The 21,731-nt window shown below is 37.6% G+C and overlaps 1 protein-coding gene across 3 annotated transcripts in view; it reads right to left on the reverse strand.

The window, feature by feature from the left end:
• The window catches only part of Hcf (Host cell factor), a 722,783-nt gene that overhangs the window by 114,735 nt on the left and 586,317 nt on the right, over window positions 1-21,731 (reverse strand). For all 3 annotated transcript variants that reach the window (XM_090372788.1, XM_090372787.1, XM_090372786.1), the window contains exon 22: window positions 5,776-5,916. In XM_090372788.1, the coding sequence (XP_090228914.1) occupies window positions 5,776-5,916 (141 nt within the window). The remainder of the gene's footprint in view (window positions 1-5,775; window positions 5,917-21,731) is intronic.

The raw sequence follows: 21,731 nt of genomic DNA on the forward strand, positions 1-21,731 counted from the left end.
AACAGTGCAAAGTCGCAGGGAGCAAGGTCTGGACTGTAGGGAGGGTGCTCGAGAAGTTTCAGTCCTGTCGTGGTCAAATATTCGGTGCAGGCTTTGGCGCGGTGAGCTGCCGCATTATCGTGATGGAGGTACCAGGTGTCCATTCTTGACTTTGGCCGCAGGTTCTTCATAGATCCAATGACTTTAGGCAGGCATTGTTCAGTATACCACTTAGCTGTGACTGTCTTCTGCGTTCCACAATTCCACTCGATTTGAAAAATACAACTATCATTTTCTTCTTTACAGATCGGGATTTTCTGACAATTACGGGTGTGTCGTCATCATCAAAGACCCAAACTTTGTTTTGAGCCTTGGTCGGCAGATCGTAATAGTACAGCCAAGTCTCGTCACCTGTCACGATGTTGTTCACATACCGAGATTGTCCCTTATCAAACTTTTTTAACATCTCTTGGCACCAAGTCACACGTCGTGTCATCTGCTCTTCAGTCAGTTGATGCGGCACCCAGAGAGAACAAAGTTTCTTCACATGCAAATGATCTTGCAGAATCGAACGAATTGCTGGTGCATTTAGGCCCAAAGTATCCTCTATCTGTTGGTAGGTCACTTGCCTGTTTTCGTCAAGCATTTTCCTCACAGCAGTGACATTTTCCTCCGTAACTGATGTTCGTGGCCTTCCCGGCCTCTCAGAATCCTCCAGAGTGAAATTTCCTCTTTGGAATTCTCTATACCACCTGAATATCGTTGTACGATGTGGACAATCATCATCTAGTGCAAGAGTCATTTCTTCTAAGCACTGGTCTATGGTTAAACCACGCACGAAATTATAGTGCAAAACTGTCCTTATCTCATTTCGTGACCACGATGCCATCGCAAGCACTTTACACTCTCACTACTAATGAATAACTGAGCCCATCGACTTGGCGCGGCGGCTACTATGCACGTATGAACATGTCTCAACATAGAGCAACAAGCAGCTTCCTGTGATTCATTGTTGCGTCATATTGCAAAACTTTCCTAGTACCCTTTGTAAAACCGGTCAAAAGCTTGTTTAGTCTTTGGTTTATTCAAGTTCAAAGATTTGTTTGTTATTTGGTTTTTAGGAGCATTAGCAACTAAGGCCACATTGCTCCGGGATATGCGGTGGTCATTCCCTGACCTTTCCGCATCCTCCGTATTTGGTGGTGACGGGCTCGAACCCCAGTCTAATCAAGAAGCTTGTGCTAAAGAACTGCTGCTCCTTCTCACCTGGCTACGGAGGTGCCTCCAAGTTCAAAGTTCAAAGAGCATTCAGGAAAAAAAAAAGGGGACATAAGCAAATTATTATATAGATAATATTGTTCCACTTACTCTTGCAGCACTTTTACTCTATGGATTTTTTGAACTGCATTTAAATGCTATTTACACAGTTGCAACATTTTCTTCTGCATTTTTTTCAGAATGTTAAATGTATCTGTCAACCCCCCCCCCCTTGAAAAAGGGTGGTCACATCAACTTATGTGACAATTTAATTATTTTGTTATCTAATATGGTCATTAAAAGACTAATGCAAGCTAATAATAATTAGGAAGGAAGATTTTTCTCACTGTGAATTCGCTGAAAAGAAGTTTAATAAGAGCTAACTACTAATGTACAAAAAAACTTTAATTTTATATTACAAATTAGAAAAAATAAATAAAATTCAGTACAGACTTCCTCAAAGATTTCCATGATTCCTTAAATTCTCAAAATGAAAACAGTCACACTTGAGTTGAACAAAAATAATTCTTCCCTGCAATTTCATCAGCAGAATGAAGAATTAAATAGCTTCACTTTTTCTTTGAACAAAAACAATTCTTTGCTGCCATTTTCAGATGGCTTCATTAGAAAACCTATACTACTACAATGTAGAAGCACTAACCCGCTGACACTGGCGTGATAAAAATTAACACATTTAACAGCTTTGGTACTGTAATGATATGCATAATGAAATGCTTTACCTGTAGTGCTGTTTGCATATGGGTCTTTCTGAACTGGAAGTAGGCAAAACAAACCTTAATTAACAGTAACTTTTACCCAGTTTCTACAATTTGCAGAAAATCATTTGATAATTTCCCACTACAAAGATAATTATTGTTGTTATTATTTGATTTATTGTTTGCAACTAAGGCCATATGCACTTATTACGGTCTAAGATGATACAGGTTTAGTCTACTGAACAGGCAGACTAAGATAAGATATTTATTTATAATCTTTAGGAAAGTGAAAAGATCATTAATATTTATGGTTCCCAGAATCTTCTGTAATTTTAGTTGATAAAGAGGAACATAGATGAGAGAGAAGGCTATTTGTCGTTCACTTAGGTATAATGGGCATATTCTTTCAATGACAAGATGTTTTACTATGAGTTGGTTTTGACAGTTGCTACTCAGTGGAGGATCATTTCATTTGTGTGGGTAGCTATGAGTTAAATAAGTATGTCGAACCCGTAATTTAGCAAATATGACTTCTCCTTTCCTTCCTATTCTCTCTTAGGTTTTATAGATTACAGATTGGACATACTCACTTAATCCATAATCTAGTAAGTTCAACTCCTTCTTAGGCCTGATAGCCACTGCTTGTAACCATTCTTAACCTGGAACAATTCGTTGCTTCTGTGATCCTGCCAAATGGACAGTAATTTTTTTTTTTATGGTACACTGTATAATGTGCTTGTAACTGATGTAAGGTATCTGAATGTCTGATAGTATGAGACTAGCATTTTTGGCAGCAAAGTCTGTCTTTTATTTGTCCCTCCCTATCTCAGGATGCCTATTCTAAAAGATGATTATTTTTTGCTTGTTTGTATGTTTGCATTGGAAATAATGAAGGAAAATGCTCTTCTGCAGAAATCTATTGTGTTCTTTTACTGGGATTGAAAAAACTGGTAACTGCAAAATAAGCTGAAGCATCTGGAAATAACAAGATTCACAAAAAGCACAACATAGTATGAAAGTTGTAACCGAGACAAGGGATAAAAGATGAAGAAAGAAATAATGTTGTAGGATAGTGGAGAGAGGACTTTCTGCAACCATTAACTTGGTAGGTTGTTGGCTTTCTGAAGTGGCTCCTATTTAGAGTGGAATTGAACATAGGCTTCATTATTGAAAACAGATCATCAAGAATTGAATTAGGATGTTCCATGGCCAAATGATATCCATGTTTAAGGAAGTGCCACATGTCTGAAGAATTAGGATTTATATATAGTCACGAGTTAATCAAACATTTGTGGGATGTGACAGAATGTAGCATTCTCCAGTCGCAATGCCTTGCTCCACTGCTGAACTCCAGGACATCCTTTTGTCTAGTTCAGGAGTGGCCAACTTAATTTGTGATGTGATCTACTTTTTTCCTTCAAAATGTGCCGCAATCTACGATCTCAAAAATTTCATTGCACAAATCGAGGGATGACTATATTTAAAATTCGTCGTGATCGACCAAAATTAAATTCACGATCGACTCGTTGGCCACCCCTGGTCTAGTTGTTTCAGGATACCAAGGTCAACTCCAATGATCATGCAGAGTCAATGCCAAGCTGGTCACAATGTTTTACCTTATGAATGTATCCTATCATAGATTAGCAACATGGATCAAATGCTTATGTATTATGAAACACTGCCACGCTACACTGTCAGCAACAACCCCAGGGGCTCGCATCTGGTGAGTATGGGCTTGGCAAACCCAGGGTCCTGGATATCATCATTCTTCTCTTTCTTGCTTTCTTGGTGATTCCTTTCTACTTTTCTCTCTCTCTCTCAGGGTAATGCAGAATTTTTTTTTTTTGGCGGGTGCAGCATAAGCCTCAGGCTTCCTTGCACCATATGGCAAATAATAATAATAATAATAAATAACATCAAAAGGTTGTGATCATAACAACTGGTGGTAATGAGAATCATCTGCATCTAATTTTTTTTTTTTTTTTTTTTGAAATACAGGGTTGTTAAAATTAAAGTATCCCTATGCAGGGGCTTTGGAGCAAGTTCTAAGGCTCCTACTGAAGAGAAATTTGGACAACATGTACAATAAAGAATGCACTTGCCATTTATTGTAAAAAAAAAAAATTAGTTGCAAAATTTGGGAATATATGGCACTGTGGCAATACAAATCACTTGAACAATTGGCTATGATTGGTCAATGTGTCCTCCATTTTGTCCAACAGTTATTGTTGTTATTCGAATAACAGCATTTTCTATAGCAGAACATAACGTGTCAACTGGAATAGCCAGCACATGACGTCTAATGTCTTTCAGATCTGCCAGAGTTTGACATCCTTCTCGATACACCTGGTTCTTCAAAAACCCCACAACCAGAAGTCGTATGGGGTGAGGTCCAGTGATAGGTGTGGCCAAGATGTCTGGAAACAACAGCGGATGACCCGTTTGTCTGTGAAGTGTTACCTTAGCAATCTTTGGACACAATGGTGGATGTGGGGTAGCACACCATCTTGCATGAATATGGTATTCTGAAGGCACCCATGTTGTTGTTGTTGCAGCTCTGGTATTGCGAAATTTGCCAACATTTTATATCGCTATCCAGTGACAGAACAGGTGCAGGGTCCAGTCAATGTTACCTGTTCAAAAAAATATGGCCCAATCATGAATGTAGCCGTAAATCCACACCACACTGTCACTTTTGGAGAATGCAATGGGACCTTTTGGATAACTCGAGGGTTTTCTGTTGCCCAAATGTGACAGTTGTGCATATTCACTTGTCCATTTAAGCAGAAGTGGGCTTCATCACTCCAAAGGATGTTCCATGGCCAAATGATATCCACTGTCATTCGCGCCAGAAACAGAAGTGCGTATGTGAAACAAATATCTGCATCACCATGCTTTAGCACGTGCATCTTGTAAGGATAGTACCACAACACCTGATATATTGCTAGCTTTACAGTGGAATATGGCATATCCACTTCACGAGAAACAGCTGGCACACTTGTGCTACCACATGGAGATTGAGCTGATAAATCCATGACAGCCATAGCCACATCTTCAACACGAGAGGAGTCCACTCGTTTTCAACCTCAACCTGGTTGAACACCAAGATGTCCTTGTTGCTTCAAATTTTGCAATCATTTTGCGGACAGCACAAAAAATCATAGGTTTCAATGTAATCCAAAAACCAAATTCAGGTGTTTGGATTATATGCCTTATGCATTTCTGATGCTGCAATTCTCTGATAGCCACAGCTGCATTGTTGCTGTTCTGACAGTACAGCTTTACTAATAGCGTCTTTTCCTGCAATGTTGTTGGCATTGCTGCTATAGTGCAGGCAAACATCTACTGTATGATTTTGAAGAGACTGCTTTGTTTTTATACAGTACAGTAGAGCTGAGTAGTGGTTCTGTGGCAATAACTTACGATTATGCATGCGAATTTAAACCAAACTGTTAACATGTCTTTCCATTCTTAAGTTATTAGCATAATTGTAACTAAGATAGTTATGCGCCATACAGTGAAAAATTTTGTAACTAATTTTTTTTCCCCAATAAATGGCGAGCGCATTCTTTATTGTACCTTTTGTCCAAATTTCTCTTCAGTACGAGCCTTAGAACTCATTCCAGAGCCCTCTACATAGGGATACTTTAATTTTAACAATCCTATATATATATATATATATATAAAGAATTTTCTCAATATTTAGCAGAAATGGTCATAGATATCATTTATGGATAAAGGGCCTAGAAGAATATTCTCAATAATTTCCTGAATTACCCACTCATCACTGTTACGAATGGAGGTGTGTCCACAAAATGCTTACCTTCTGACTGAAGAGGTGGATCATCAGCACACATCTGTGCTGGAGGTTGGGCTCCAGGCTGTTCAAGAGTGAGTTGGGACTGTGGTTGCACAAGCGATGGGACACTTTCTTCTGGTGGTTCGGATGTGCTTATTCTTGCAGCTAAAAAAAAAATAAATAAAAATAAAAAAATAATAATAAAAAAAACTGCTAAGAAAAACAACTCACTCATCACAAGTGAAATAGCCCCATTAAACGGGTTATTGTGGAAAACAAATATTTAACATCGACACGAGTTAAATAATAGGTCAGAAACAGCAAGAAACCAAGTTGAATTTCATTGACCTTATCTCTGCAAATATTAAAATGCAGATAAATTTAAAAAACAAAAGCACAATAAACCAATTTTTCATTTTGCTTAGACCAAACAATAAAATTCAGGTGTTTTATATGTTCGGATTATCTAACCGTACATTCAAAAAACAAAAAGTGCAACCATATGATTAATTCTAACTTCAAATGTCAGTAATCTTCATATGCATCACCAGAATTAAGTAATGAATATATAAATCGTGAAGTAAGTTATAAATCAGCCAAATGCGATTTCTGTGTAATATTACTTTCAAGTATTCTAAGGAAAACTTTTTTAAACACACAGCATTGTTGATGGCCTATGATATTTCTCATTAAATTTTATTTCGCATAAAAAGCAAATCGAATTCAAGAAAATTGTTTTGTTTTCGATTATTAAGACTGGTAAAGTAATGAAAAATCTTCAATTAGGCCTAGGGACGAAAGGTCAGCAAAATAATAGCTCCTGTAATAAGGAACACAAACCAAATGAGTGACAGAACAGTTTATTATATAAATTGAATATAAAATAAAATGCAGTATACTGATAAAATAAAAGAAAATTGAAAGTGATAGTTACAAAATTAAAAGCATAAAATAATATATTTATATATATATATTTTTTTTTTAATGAAAACCCCAAACACAAGAGGTTGGTTAAGGATTTCATGGCACATTAGCATCTAAGGCTATAATGTGCCAAGTGCAAAAGATGTTTTTATAAAGCATAAAACGATAAAAGATTCTAGATCAAGTTATTTAGATTAATAAGTTGTAAAAACTTAAATATAGCTGACATTGTCCCTGTCAGATAAAATCTGTCTTAGTGGATAAGGCTCAGACAGCTGGGTAAAAATTAAACGATGATCGTTATAAAAACACGGACATTCAATTAAAATATGAGGGACTGTTAAAATGGTGTCACAATTTCTACACGCAAGACGATCATCCGCCCTCAGCAGATAGCAATGTGCCAAGTGACAAGGTCCAATGCGGAGCCAAGATACAAACAAGAGGTATAAGAACCTATAGTACTTAGTACCGTGCATGGGCTGATGGTTGAGAATATGAAAGAATATACTTGTGGAATTTAAATTTCAATTTTTGCATATTGCAATTTCAGGAAATACATACGAAGTAAGTTTGTTCCAGAAAATGGAAGTAGAGAGAGAGAGAAGGAATTATAGAAGCCAATTCAGAAGAACGGTGCCCATGAAAGTATTTACTGAAAAGGCATGCAGTCACAGAATTTCTAAGAGCAAGAGAAAGTGGAGAGGCTCTTTTAGAGATAAGTCATTAATTAACCTAACTGCCCTCTTTCGAATGAAATCTAGAAGTCTCAGAAAGGTTTTGGAGGCACTGCCCTAGATGTGGGAACAATATTGCACGGTAGGGCAAATTTGCAATATGAATGGAAGAAAAGTAATGCTGAGAATGAAAGAGAAGACCTATTATTTTTTTTTTGGATGCAGAGGAAGCAATATTTGTAATGTTCTTAAACACAGAGAGAGAGAGAGAGAGAGAGAGAGAGAGAGAGAGAGATCACAGGGTAATCCCCAATACAGATATATAATCTTTTTTAGAAATCAGTATGTCATCAAAGATAAATATAATATAGTATTACCAGTAGAGGCATATGATGCAAGAAAGCAAGTTTATGTAGCCTCAGCCAAGAAAAAAAAACAAAAAAAAAAAAAACAAAAAACCATTTCACACATTCATTCCCTCAAAATTAGCCCAGTTCCTCCCTGAATTTATTTAAGCTATCAACTTCCACAACAACAGATGGAAGTTTGTTCCAGAAATCAACTACCCACTGGCTAAAGGCAATTTTCTGCACATTTATTTAACAACTGTCTTTCCTCAAGTTGAATTTATGCCCCCTCAGGTTTATAATCTAAGCAAGAGGAAGAATCCTATCAGAATTGAGCCTGCTCAACTCGTTTAAGGCCTTATACACCTCAATCAGATCACCTCGCAGGTTCCTAGGCTAAAGTTTTGCAACTTGCAAGACTTAAGCCATTCTTGGTAAGTGGACCCCTTTGTTCCCCTCACCAATCTTGTAGCTCTTCTCTTTACTCGCTCAAGCAACTCTATATCCTTCATAAAATGAGATCTCCAGACCTGTATGTGGTACTCAAGAAGTTGCCCGGCCATTGCCTTATAAAAAGGAATAATCGCCTCCTTTCCCCTACTAGCAAACCTTCTGTATATCATTGACAACACCCCATGACCTGCTCTGGCAGCATGCCTGCACTGCTGAGAAAACTTCATATCTGACTGCACAATTACTTTCAAATCTTTTTCATTTTCTACCACCCATAGGAGCAGAAGAATCCTTTTTGCGAGATATAAGACAAGACTGAGTTTTAGAAGGATTGAAATCAAGTTATCTTTGCCTCACTGGAGAATTACCTGGAGTTCAGCATTTAAGTAATTGGTAGTGGATATTCGAGAAGTTGAAGCTGTTTGTGCACCCAAGATGCAATCTCAAACTGGAAGGTGGAATGCAATGTGCTATCATCAGCAAAACTATGGTTAGGATTTCCAGTCAATGGAAGAAGGTCATTAATACACAACAGGAAAACAGTAGGAGAAAGAATTGAACCTTGGGGAGCACCAGCATTACTGGAGAAGTTAGAAGACAGAGAATCATCTACCATCACCAGCAGCAAATGGTCAGACAGAAAACCCAATTACAAAAAACAGTTGGAAAACCATAAGATGGAAGTTTATTTAGAAGACCTTTATGCCAAACCTTATCAAAAACCTTTGAAACGTAAAGAGCAACTGCTTGAGTTTCACCAAATGTTTCCGCCGAATTTCTCCACAGATTACAAATGTGGAGAAATTCAGCCAAGAAATAAGACAGAATATCACCACTGATGGAATCCATACTGGTGATCGTTGAGATGGAAGGTTTCTAGATAGTCTAAGGGTTGGCATTTAATTGATTTTTCGATTACTTTAGACAGAGTAGAAGTAAGTGCAATGGGACAATACCTGGATGGAAGGGATTTGTCACCTTTTTTTTAGGAATTTGTTGGATATGAGCAAATTTGAGCAGAAGGGAAAACACCTTTGGAATAAGAAAGTGAAAAACACCATCAGGAGCCGGAAGACCACAGGAGGCATTGAATGTGGAGTGTACTGGGATGGGTAGGAGGTGGTTTACCAAGGTCATCAATGTAAGAGTTAGAAGAAAAGTAGGATGCTAGAAGGTCAGCTTTATCTTTAGTTGAGTTGTCTAAAACCCTATTGAGTTTTAACACAGGTGGTAGTAGAATTGGGCAAAAGTTGTGGCAAATATCTGACAAGAGACCACAATGCTTGACTGCCATTTGGAGAGATTAATAACTGCTTTACATTTGTTGCAAGCTTTCGTGTAGGCAGAAAATGAACCTGGAGATTTGGATACAAGCCAATAGCAATATACAACATTCTTATTTTGAAAAGCCTTAGCACATTTATATTGGAAAACAAAGATTTAGATAAAGAATGAGATTTTAAGGTGCAGTGCGGAATAAAGGATTTCATCACTACATGAATAATTTTACTGAGATGATCTGAGCAAATGCTGAAATCAGAAGATTTGGAACACTAATCCGACAAGGAAAGGAAAAATCTCGCAGATCATCCCATTTTGCATTCTTGTAATGGCAAACAACACTACTGAAAATGGTCATGAGAGAAAGGCTTTACTGGAGAAGAGACGACCATCACCAAGTTGTAATATAGGCCTAGAGGAACCAATCACTAGACTGTGTACTTAGAAGGTTATTTGTGAGAAAAGATCAAGCGTGTTAACTGGTTGGTTAGGATTGTCTGGTATTCTGGTACAAAAATGAACAATCTGTGCAATGTCATTAGTAACTGCAAAAGACTCAGCATCCCCCAAGGTTCAGTTCTTTCCCCCACTCTTTTCCTCTTGTATATTAATGACCTTCTTCCATTGACTGGAATTCCTATCCATAGTTTTGCCAATGATAGCACATTACATTCCACTTTCCATTTTGAGAAACCTTGCACTGCGCAATCAGTGTCAATTCCTCGAATATCTGCTACCAATTTCTTAAATGCTGATCTCCAGGTAATTCTCCAGTGGGGCAAAGAAAACTTAGTTGATTTCAGTCCTTCTAAAACTTCTAAGATTCTGCTCCTATGCTTATCTTTGATGACACTCTGATATCTAGGCAAAATGATATATCTCTTTTGGGGATTACCCTGACTTCTAATCTCTCTTGGCACAAGCACGTTACAAATATTGCTTCCTCTGCATCTAAAAAACATGGTTTTCTCTTTTGCTCTCGGCATTACTTTTCTTCCAAACAGCTGTTCACTCTATACAAATTGCAAATATGCCCTACCATGGAATACTGTTTCCACATCCAGGGTGGTGCCCCCAAAACCTCTCTCAGGCTTCTTGATTCCATTCAGAAGAGGGCAGTTAGGTTAATTAATGATTGATATCTAACAGTCTCTCCACTTGCTGTCTCATAGGCGTACTGTTTCTGCTGCATGCCTCTTCTACAGATAGTAGTAGTGGCATAGTATTTAGGGTTAGGTGCCACCTGTGGTTTCCCACATCTGCACTCTCTTCTACAGATATTTCCATAGGCACTGTTCTTCTGAATTGGCTTCTATAATTCCTGCTTTCTCTTTCAAAACTGTCCGAACACATGCCACCACCAGCAAACATCCATTTACTGTCCAACTTCAAACTCACAGAACCAACTTTTCATCTTCCTCATTTATTAATTCAACTGCTGTTTTATGAAAAAATCTTCATATGTATTTCCTGAAAATTGCAGTCTACAGAAGTTCAAGTCCGATGTCAACAAATATCTCCTTTCGTCTTTTCAACCTCCAAACGCAAGCACGGTTTTTTTTTTTTTTGATTTGGTAGTTGTTGGCGCATCGGCTTCTGTGGCCATATTGCACCTCCCAAGGTTTTTGCAGTACTTTGATCCAAGCCCGAGGCGGGAATCGAACCCGCGACCTTTGGGTTGCCGGGCAGGTACTTTACCCACTCGGCTAGCCCGGTCGGCGCAAGCACGGTACTAAGTACTATAGGTTCTAATACCTCTCATGTTTGGGGTTAAGAAAAAAAAAAGAAGTTTATATAAGATAAATACATATTAGAAACAATCATATAATAAATAAATACTATGATTGATTGATTGATAAAAAAATGTATTTTAATTGTAATTTTATATTTTTATTTTACTTTTTGAAGGAAAAAATGCTATACTACACATTTAGTTTCAAGTTGTTCTGCTTACCAATTTTTAAAATATGGCCACCTTGAATGGATAGCAGAATGGTTTCAGGGCAGGAGGCGAATGTTGCGAGAAATGGTTATTCCTCAGATTGGGTGGGTTGATGTAAGAAGTGGTGTTCCCTAAGGATCAGTATTAGGACCACTGTTATTTTTGATTTTCATAAATGACATTGATAAGGGGATAGAGGGCATGATGTCTAAATTTCCAGATGTTGTTAAAGATTGGTAGAGTAGTTAATGATGTTAAAGATTGGTAGAGTAGTTAATGATCACCACCAAGCAGAGCTTCTTCACAGTGACCTAGACAGACTTCGGGGATGGTCAGAAAAAAGGGAAGCTGTGCTTTAATCAGCGAAGTGTAAGGTATTAAACCTGGGGAACAGTAACCCCAAAATAACTTTTACACTTGGTGGAGTTACACTTGGTAAATAAAGCCAGTTGTGGAGGAACAGGATTTGGGTGTTGCGATTAGTTCAGACATGAAGTGCTGCAAGCATTGTAGACAGGTTGCAAGGAAGGCCCATGGTGTGTGTGTATTATTGATGATTTATCAAACATTTGCTAGTAGAGATAAAGCATAATCCTATTATATAAAGCTATTGTTAGACTACACCTAAAGAAAGACATTAAGCTTCTTGAAAGGGTCCAAAGATGGTTAATTCCCCTGGTGGGATCTGAAAAAGGACATCCTTATGAGAAAAGACATCAAATATGTGGGTTGCAGAGCTTGGAAACTAGGTTCCTTAGAGGAGAATTGATTGAGGTGTTTAAGGCTCTGAGAGGCATAAGTAAAATGAATGAAGACAAAATTTTCATGGATATTAATGATTCTAGAACTAGAGGCCATAAATTAAAGTTACGTGGGGGGGGAGATGTTTAGACCACACTGCAGGAAGTTTTATTTTAGCCAGTGAGTTATAAATTACTGGAATAAGTTACCTACATAGGTGGTAGAGGCTGATAGTGTTTGGGAAAATTCAAAGGTCAGCTGGATAGTTACCTGATGGAGGAGGGAAACGAATAGGTTATCTATTTCCTTTACTTTTATTAAATATTTATTTTTTAAAATATTCTTATTATTTCATTCTTTTTTTGGCTGGTGCAGCATAAGTCATAGGCTCCCTTGTACCATGTGGCCATTGCTAATATGAATTTGGAGCTATTGGAAACAAGCTGTTTTTGAAAAATTTTGCCATTATTTTTGCTTACTTAACATACTAAATTATGCTGACTATATAGTTTTAATAGTCATAGTTTGTTAGCTTCTTTTTAAATTTAGCTAGAGATTTTGTAAATCGTGACTTAATATTCGTAGAGCCTTTGCCATTAGTGGACCATGCATTACACTATATTGCAAGTTACTAGTGTAGTGCACGGTAGTGGAATTGTAGTATTTTCCAACATTTTATTATCTAGTAAGGCTATAACTAATTTATAATTTCACAAACATAACAGTACAGTGTAATACATATAACTTAATAGTATATACACACCAATATCATTGAAACTGCTGCAGGCTGAAGGTACAGGAATACGGGAATATTTAGTTTAATGATAACCAAGGAGCTGAGGAACACATTTAATGTCATAAAAGAGAAAAAACGTGTAAAGTGAAAACTCATAAAGCAGGAACTGCCTGTATATATATATACACACACACACACATATATATATATATATATATACACACTGAGTGATCCCTGATATATGACCACCTTCCTCGTATATATATACTTCAAAGGTCCTCCTTTTGCCCCCCAGTATAGCAGCTATCCGAGGTGGCACTGATTCAACAAGATGTCGGAAGTGTTAGAGGTATGGCCAACCAAGCTGTGTTGGCTTGGTTGGCCATACCAATGCAGTTATGGAGGTGATTGGTGTATCCAGATGTCTGATATGCCTTTCCATAGTGTCCCACAAGTGCTCTATGGGATTGATATCGGGAGAGTTCAGAGGCCAATCGATATGCTGGAAGTCAGAAATGTGTTCCTCAAACCATTCCTGCAGAACAAGTGCCCGATGGCTTGGTGCATTGTCGTCTTTGAAGAAAGATCGCCTTTCGGGAAAAAGTGTAACATAGCGGGGTGTATAGTCAGCAAGCAGTTGACGATAGCGGAGACCAGCGTGATACGTTGTTCCACATGCACCAGGGGTCCAAGTTCTGCCAGTGAAACATGCCCCCCACACCATACAATTGCCTCCTCCGGCTTGGTGGAGGTGGGTGTATGGTGTGGCGATACCATGCATGACGGATCAAGAGGGTAATGTTGTTGATGCCAAATCCATACAAAACCATCCACGGTGCAGAGTAAATAATGTGACTCATCCAACCAGCACACCTTCTTCCAGTCTTCTAATGTCCAACTTGCAGGCTTTTTGCACCAGGCGAGCCTTTTATGCCGATGAACCTTAGTTGGGAGAGGATGTCGTAGTGGATGTCTGTTGGTATAGCCCATATGTGCAAGTGTGCGATGCATGATAATGCCAGATATTGTTCCGGGTTGGTCCATGTTGTATTTGGTAATCAACTCTTCAACAGTGCTGTGCCTGTTCGCCTGTACGAGTGTCGGACTCAGTGCTCACCTCTAACACCAACCTTTGGCTGACCTTTGCAGTTTTGCTGTCAGGTCGTTGTTTGACCATTTTGTTGCCAGTCCTGGTACACTTTAATGCGGCGGCTCTCGAACAGCCCACCAGTTCAGCTGTTTGGGAAATTGAGGCACCAGCTCATCAAGCACCCACACAATCTGTCCTTTATCAAAGTCCGATAAATCCTTCCTTTTACTCATGATGCTCGAAATTTTACTACCTACTGACACCTTACCTATGCTGCTTAGGTCGACTAACTGCACTCTTGTACCTCACACGGTACACCCCTATGAAAACTGAATGTGACCGTTGGGTCACATTCAGTTTTCATAGGGGTGGTCATAATTCAATGATCACTCAGTGTATATATATATATAATGAAATATTGGAATAGATGTAAAAGGTATGTCAGATCAGATTAATGCCATCAATTGTAGAGTGAACATTACATCGGTTTGTAATTTAATTACTATTGTAAGAGTATAATTGGTACTATATAGGTACTCAATGTATATTGAGTACCTATATAGTACCAATTATACCTATATATTAAACATTGGCATAAAACTACTCAGCGGGCCATAATGCCAAAAGAACCTATAAAGACTAAGATAGCCAGTGTTGGTTTAGATTGCTATACTCTAGAAATAAACATATAATTAGCAATAAAATAAAATAATGATTATGCAGCTAATTACTGATAATCAGATTCATCGAATGGACTTTTTCGAAGGCTAACACCATTCAATACATCCCACCAATAATAATTAGCAAGGCTATCTGTTTCTGATTGTTATCTGCCTGTTTAATTGGTATGGCCAAATAATAAACATAAAGAAGGCAATCTATGCTAAACCTTTAAATTTAACAGCAAACAGGCAAGCTAACAGCTAGCCCAGCAGATAGCTTTGAAACGAATACACAGAAAAAGAGTGCCAACCATAATTTTCACTTCAATTGTGGGGATTTTTTTATTTATTTTATACATGTGCAAAAGAAAGCTTATGCTGACATAAGGAGAAAGGAGGTAAGAATAAGTATAGTTATTATCTTCTTTTACTAAATCTTATCTTCTTATTCTAAAATTAAAATAAATTTAAATGGAAATCATACTGCAGACTAGAGCAGCAAAGCAAATGGCTCAACATAGCCAGAGTGCTGCGGCTCAAGGGAAGAACTGAAGGGGGCAGTTCTACAAATCATGGTCTTACAAAACTAATAGATTAACCCCGGTTACTAGTGGAGATGGAAGTGAATCCTGCAAAGCTTCTAATGGAATAGGCAGCAGCCTAGGAAGCAAGGTGTCGAAAATTTCAATGCCTGCTGGGATTCTCATTAAACAAGAAAATACACAAGTTGTTCCTTCTGGCTCTTAAAGCAGCAAATGGGATTCAGAATGTAATGCCGAATCTTGCAGTTGAAGTAACTTGCTTTAACAGAAGATGGAAGAGTTAGTATACTAAATGTAAAAATTATGGGCCTGGTTGGTAGTTGGTTGCCATCTTTTTTGGTCATAATTCTCTGTGTATGAGTCACTTATTGTTCACTAAGCTTTTGTACTGTTTCTTCCTCAGAGACAGTTAGTAAGTCCCATTTGCTGGTAATGCCTTTAGAGGTGTTCAGAGTATTGTGGCGCATAACTGATAGTGGAATATTGTTATATATTGTTAATTTTAACAATTTTTCTGAATGACTTGGCTTGGAAGCTTCAATTAGAAGGTCTCCAGATTGGAGACGCTTCACCATTTTAGGAGATCCAACAAACTGATTCTAAACATTTCTGTATTAGAAAATGCGATAACTTGCTGACATCTTGTGTGGAGAAGGAGTGCATTATGGGAAATGCGGCTATATCTCCACTCTGTTTTTCAGTGTGTTGTCTCTTTGGACAATTCGAGTTATGTTTGAAGACAGAGCTAACAAGTCTGCTGCTGTGGGTTCTAGTGATGGATATGCATTGCAATCCATCGTTGCTTCTTTTAGCCCTGGAAGAGGGAATTTCTTCTCCCAGGTTACTCGCCCCGCCAACTAGTGACCAACCGATCAGAAGAAGAGGAGAGCAGTACGTTGCAAGTGGGGGCTAGCAGTAGTGTTGCTAGCAGTGACGATGCTCAGTGAGGGAAGCAGTAATGTTGCGAGCAGTGGAGGGTATATCAAAGCACTGTACTCATGCTAGGAAAAATGATAGAAAATAGCACTAGAAAGATCGCCTGGCACTTGGGGTCGATCTCAGATGGTTTTTAAATTCTATACAGTGGGACCAACTGATGATATTACCAGCAGCAAATACTAGATGGGAAGCACTCAGGAAAGTCATCGTAGAAGCTATTAAGCTTTTCATACCAACTAAGAAATACTATTCTAGGCTTAGACCTAAATGGAAGATTTAAATAGATGGAAGGGGTTGAATGACATTGCTCCACTTGATATCATTTGTTTAATTGCTGAAGATACTGATCGGATTGCTGACAAATTGAATAGGTATTTTACATCTACACTTACATATGAGAAATTGTTTAGGGAAGAGGATGCCAGAAGTTTGTCAAAGTCTAACAGGGAACTAAATGATTTCGTGATAATTAAGAGGAAAGTAGAAGAGAAATTGTTGAAGCTAAACATAAAAAAAAAAAGGTATCTACAGTGGATGGGATTTGTCCAATTATCTTTATAGAGGCGGCAAAGGAGGTATGCAAACCCTTAGCCACAATTATGAAACTATCTTGTGAATAAGAGGTGGTCCCTTTGGAGTGAAAATGTGCAAATGCATCCCCAATTCATGAAGGGGGATCAAAAGGTGATGAGTAATTTGAGACCTGTTGGCTGAACTTCTGTTCCAGGGAAAGTAATGGAGTCACTAGTTAAAGAAGTAATGCATGACCATCTAGACAGGACTGCAGTTATACTGAAGCATGTTAATGATAAGGAGTGATGCTGTCTGACCAATTTGGCAGAGCAACAAAGGAACTGGATGCAAAAAAATAATTTTGATATCATATACTTGGATTTAAGGAATCTTTTGATACTGTTGCACATAAAAGACTGCAGTACATCGTAGCAATGTGGCATTAAGGGCAAGTTACAGCTATGGATAAAGGAATGGTGGCTGGGAGAGAGATGTCAGGGGTGGTATCAATAATGGTCACTTGTGGACTAATGTTATTAGTGGAATCTCCCATCGTGCTGTGCCCATTGTTTTTTACATTTATTAATCCTACTGAACACAGTATATCAGGATTAGCAGTTCTGATGTAATCATTCTAATGCTTAAATGATAACTTCTAATCAATGTCCTTATCCAGTCTACATTTTCATCAGTTTTCATGGATACTGAATATTGTCTTCCACATTCTCTCTTCCTTCTAAAAACTTCGAATAACCTTGATGTAACAATTCATAACTTTCACAGTTGTTTTCTTTAGTTTAGTTAAAAATTTGAGATTAATCTAACAGGCAATTTTCCTGTCATTTTCCCAGCAAACTGCAAAAACACAGTCATGAAAACCTTGTTTTTTTTCTGCAAACAGGCAGTCAGGACAGTCAATAGGGCTTCATCAATGATATGCAAGAATTTTGCCAGAAGTGAAGAGATGATTATCCTGTTGTATAAGGCAATGGTTAGGCCATGTACTGGATACAGGTCTACAAGCTTCACTGTTTTTAGAATGGGTGCTGTTTGTTGTTATTTGGTGGTGACGGGCTCGAACCCCAGCTTAATCAAGAAGCGTGTGCTATGCACTGCTGCTCCTTCCCATCTGGCTATGGAGGCGCCTAGAATGGGTGCAGAGAAGAGAAATGAGATTAGCGAGATAAATGAAACAGTGCTCTTAACAAAAAAAAAAAAAAAAAAGATTCAGTTCTGTATATTTCAGTTTCTGTTAACTAGGCACTGGTGAGGAGTATGCTCAATGCTGATGGAATCCTCCATCTTTTTCAGATGACACATGAGGGAGCATAAATTCAAACCGAGAAACGATGGTTGCATGACAGATGTGCAGAAATTTGCTTTCATTCAATGGATAATTGATTGTTGGAACAAACTTCCTTCTAGTGTTATAGAGGTGAGCTGTTTTTGAATAAATTCAAGGAAGAACTAGACATTATTGCAGAGGAGATGGGCAGGTGACACGGGAAGTTTTTTTTTTTTTTTTTTAGGGTGAAGCTGTATCAGCTTGCTTTCTTGCATCCTTGCCACAACTAAGATGCTTTCAAATATAGGCAGCTCTCGCTTTACAAGTTCCCGGGTTTACGAGTTTTTTTTTTTTTTTTGAAGTATCAAGTATCAACAAAATCGAAAATATGAACATTAATTGCAAAAAATGAATGTTAAACATTCATAAATACTGCATTTCAAACCACACGCATAGCTATACAATACAGTGTACCCTGCTTTACATATTAATCCATTACCATTGTATCACAAAAATATCGTAATGTGAACCCAATAACACATTGTTTTTTGGCAATTCATTTCACGACCTCGGAAGTTGAAATTTTCACTATATAACTCTCTAAAAGGTCATTTTTATAGTATAAACTGTATTAGTTACCAATTCAAATCATTAAACGCACTACACTTTCATCATTATCATACCAATTTTGAATGGCGTTGTGATATTTTTCTAAAGCACATTTCTGGAGGCCACTACCATAAAATATTTGCACTTTCCAGTTTATTGGGCTTTTTTGTTACTGCAAGCAAATATAAATGGGTCGTAAACTTGATGTTATTGCATTTGCGAACATACCGATAGTTGGAATTGTGTGGGTTTTTATGGTGAAATGTGTTTGCCCTTTACTGAAATCTTCAATCGTATAAAAAAACAAATAAATTTTCAGAATCTTTTCTTCATTCCTTTTTTTTTTTAAAGCTTCGTAAACTTGTTACTCCACGCAAATTGTGTTAGTTGCAATTTGTGCGTTCTGTTAAAAAAAATGCTTATGCATGCTATTGAAATTTATAAAGGAAAGAGATTATCTTGGAAACAAATGCCTCTTGATGCATTTCTGAATAAGACGACTCCAAGTGAAACAAAATGACACAAAACAACACAGAAGGAAAAACACTTCTGGAATAAGAAAGTGAAAAAAGGCAGTAAAGAACAGGAGCAAGTTCAGAGGCATAGGTTTTGGGAACAAGTGGTGAAATACCATCAGGACCTGGAGATTTCTTAGCATCATATTCATCAAAATCCTTCTGACATCCTTTTGACGGAAGACCACCGGAGGCATTAAACAGAGTGTACAGTACAGTACTGGAAACGGTTTGAGGTGATTCAATAAATGATTTAGAAAAAAATAGCATGCTAGCAGGTTAGCTTTGTCTTTGGCTGATGTGGCAACAGAACAATCTGGTTTTGACAGAGGTGGGAACACAGTTGGGCAAGAACTGCGGCCAATGGGTTTGGCAAGAGACTATGAATGCTTCACTACCATCTGGACAAGAAGCTATTGTTATTGTTATTTGGTTTTTAGGAGCATTAGCAAATAAGACCATATTGCTCCAGGATATGCGGTGGTCATTCCCTGACCTTTCTGCATCCTCCGTGTTTGGTGGTGACGGGCTCGAACCCCAGTCTAATCAAGAAGCGTGTGCTACGCACTGCTGTCCTTCCCACCTGGCTACGGAGGCGCCTGGACAAGAAGCAAGTTTTCTACTCTTAGGCTGTTCGAAATCTAGTTTGGACTGATTAATAACTGCTTTATAAAGCATAAATAATATATTTTAATTTCATTTAATTCTCATCTATTTGTCATGCATGTTTTTATATTACCCCATAACCTTGGCAAGCCCCTGGCCTCCTGGCCGTGGCGGGCACATATTGTATCTTTAGTGTACAATAAAGATTTCTTCTCCTTAATAATAATATTTATTAATATGCATTATTAATAAATATTATACAATTTCAGAGAATATAGTGGTTCGCATTAAAAATATTGTGTTGAAAGGGGTTCGCGATAAAAATATCATACTGAAAAGGGTTCGCAAATCAAAAAAAGGTTGGGAACTGCTGCTATAGAGAATTTACACTAATTTATAAAATGAACAGGATTACAGCGACTTTGCATCACATCTGAACACTAACTGTTAGATAAACAAGCACATGTGCTTCTTTATCTAACAGTTAGTGACCAACCTTGTGCTTTTACACATAACTTTATTACCTATCTGCTCTATTAAAAACTACCACTTGTCCTGCTGATGTGATATCTATATACAGAAATTCCCCAACTTACGTAATACTCCACTTACGCAAATTCAACTCAACATAAGTTTTTGTCAGCTGGTGAAAAAAAAAAAAAAAAAAAAAAAGGAAAAGTATTTTGCATCTGTAGGGATAAATGGAGGTATTGTGAAAATATCATAATGTGAAACCAATAACATTGTTTATTTATTTTTTTGTAATTCATTCCAAGTCCTTGGAAGTTGAAAATTTTGCTCTATTACTAAGCTATTTAACTCTCTAAAATGTCATTTTTATAATGGAAATTACACTACTTTCATCGGTAATATATGTTCCTGTTATAAGAATCAATTTTGAACACCTTTGTGATATTTTTAAAACACGTTTCTGGAGGTCATGACCAAAAAAACAATTTGCACTTTCCAGTTTATTGGGCTTTGCTTTTCTCTCAGTGCAATCTATTATAAACTATTGATCTTATTGCATTTGCGATAATCCCAATAACTGGAATTCTGTGGGTTTTTATGTTACGGTATTATGGTGAAATGTGTTCCCCTTCACTGAAATCTTCAATCATATAAAAAACAAATTTTCAGAAACTTCTCTTCATTCCTATCACAATGATGAAGTGAAAGGGACCAACGGAAAGTGCAAGTGCTGGCAGTGTCAGGAAACGAAACAAAATTGATGTAGAAAGGAAGATGAAAATGAGTAAGAAGTATGAAGCAGGGCAAAGTTTGTCATCTATTGAAAAGGAATTAGGTCTCGTTGCTTCAACAATACTATTTTAAGGGACAGTGCATGAATAAAAGATGTCAAAGGATCAACGCATCTAAGATCAACAGTGTTCAGGTACTATATCGAAGATGGAATAGCTATTAATAATATGGATGGAAAATCAGATTCAGAAGTGAGTGCCCCTGAGTCCAATGGCCATTCAAGCAAAAGCAAGAAGTATCTATGAAGATATTAAGGATAAATATGGTGAATCCCAAACCAAGTTCATGGCAAGCAACGAGTGGTTCAAGCATTGTGCAGGATTCCACAATGTTAAAGTATGTGGTGAAGTTGCCAGTGCTGATTCTGCAGCTGCAAAGAAATTTTGTTTGGTGTTTTGGAAAAATTATTGATGAAGGCGGCTATTCAACACAGCATATTTTTAACGTTGACGAGACTGCTCTTTATTGGAAAAAAATCCTGGATCAAACATACATTTCCAAAGAGGAAAATACAATGCTATGCTTCAAGGCATCGAAAGATAGGGCCGCATTTGCTTGGGGCTAATGTAGCAGGAGATTACAGATTAAAACCAGTGCCTGTGTACTATTCTGGAAATCCTCATGCATTTAAGGGCATCACTAAAGACACCCTACCTGTGCATTTCCGATCAAACCAGAGAGCATGGATAATAATATCTCTCGTTGAGGATTGGTTTAAATGCTGTTTCATTCCCAAGGTTAAAAAATATTGTAAAGGTGTTCCTTTCAAGATTTTGCTTCTATTAGATAATGCTCCTGGATATACTACGCATCTAGATTCGAGCATGAGAGTCAAATTTCTACCGCCAAACATGA

The sequence above is a fragment of the Mastigoproctus giganteus genome, chromosome 4 (genome assembly GCF_048544385.1).
Source record: "Mastigoproctus giganteus isolate SK-2022 chromosome 4, ASM4854438v1, whole genome shotgun sequence".
In the NCBI taxonomy this organism is placed as follows: domain Eukaryota; kingdom Metazoa; phylum Arthropoda; class Arachnida; order Uropygi; family Thelyphonidae; genus Mastigoproctus; species Mastigoproctus giganteus.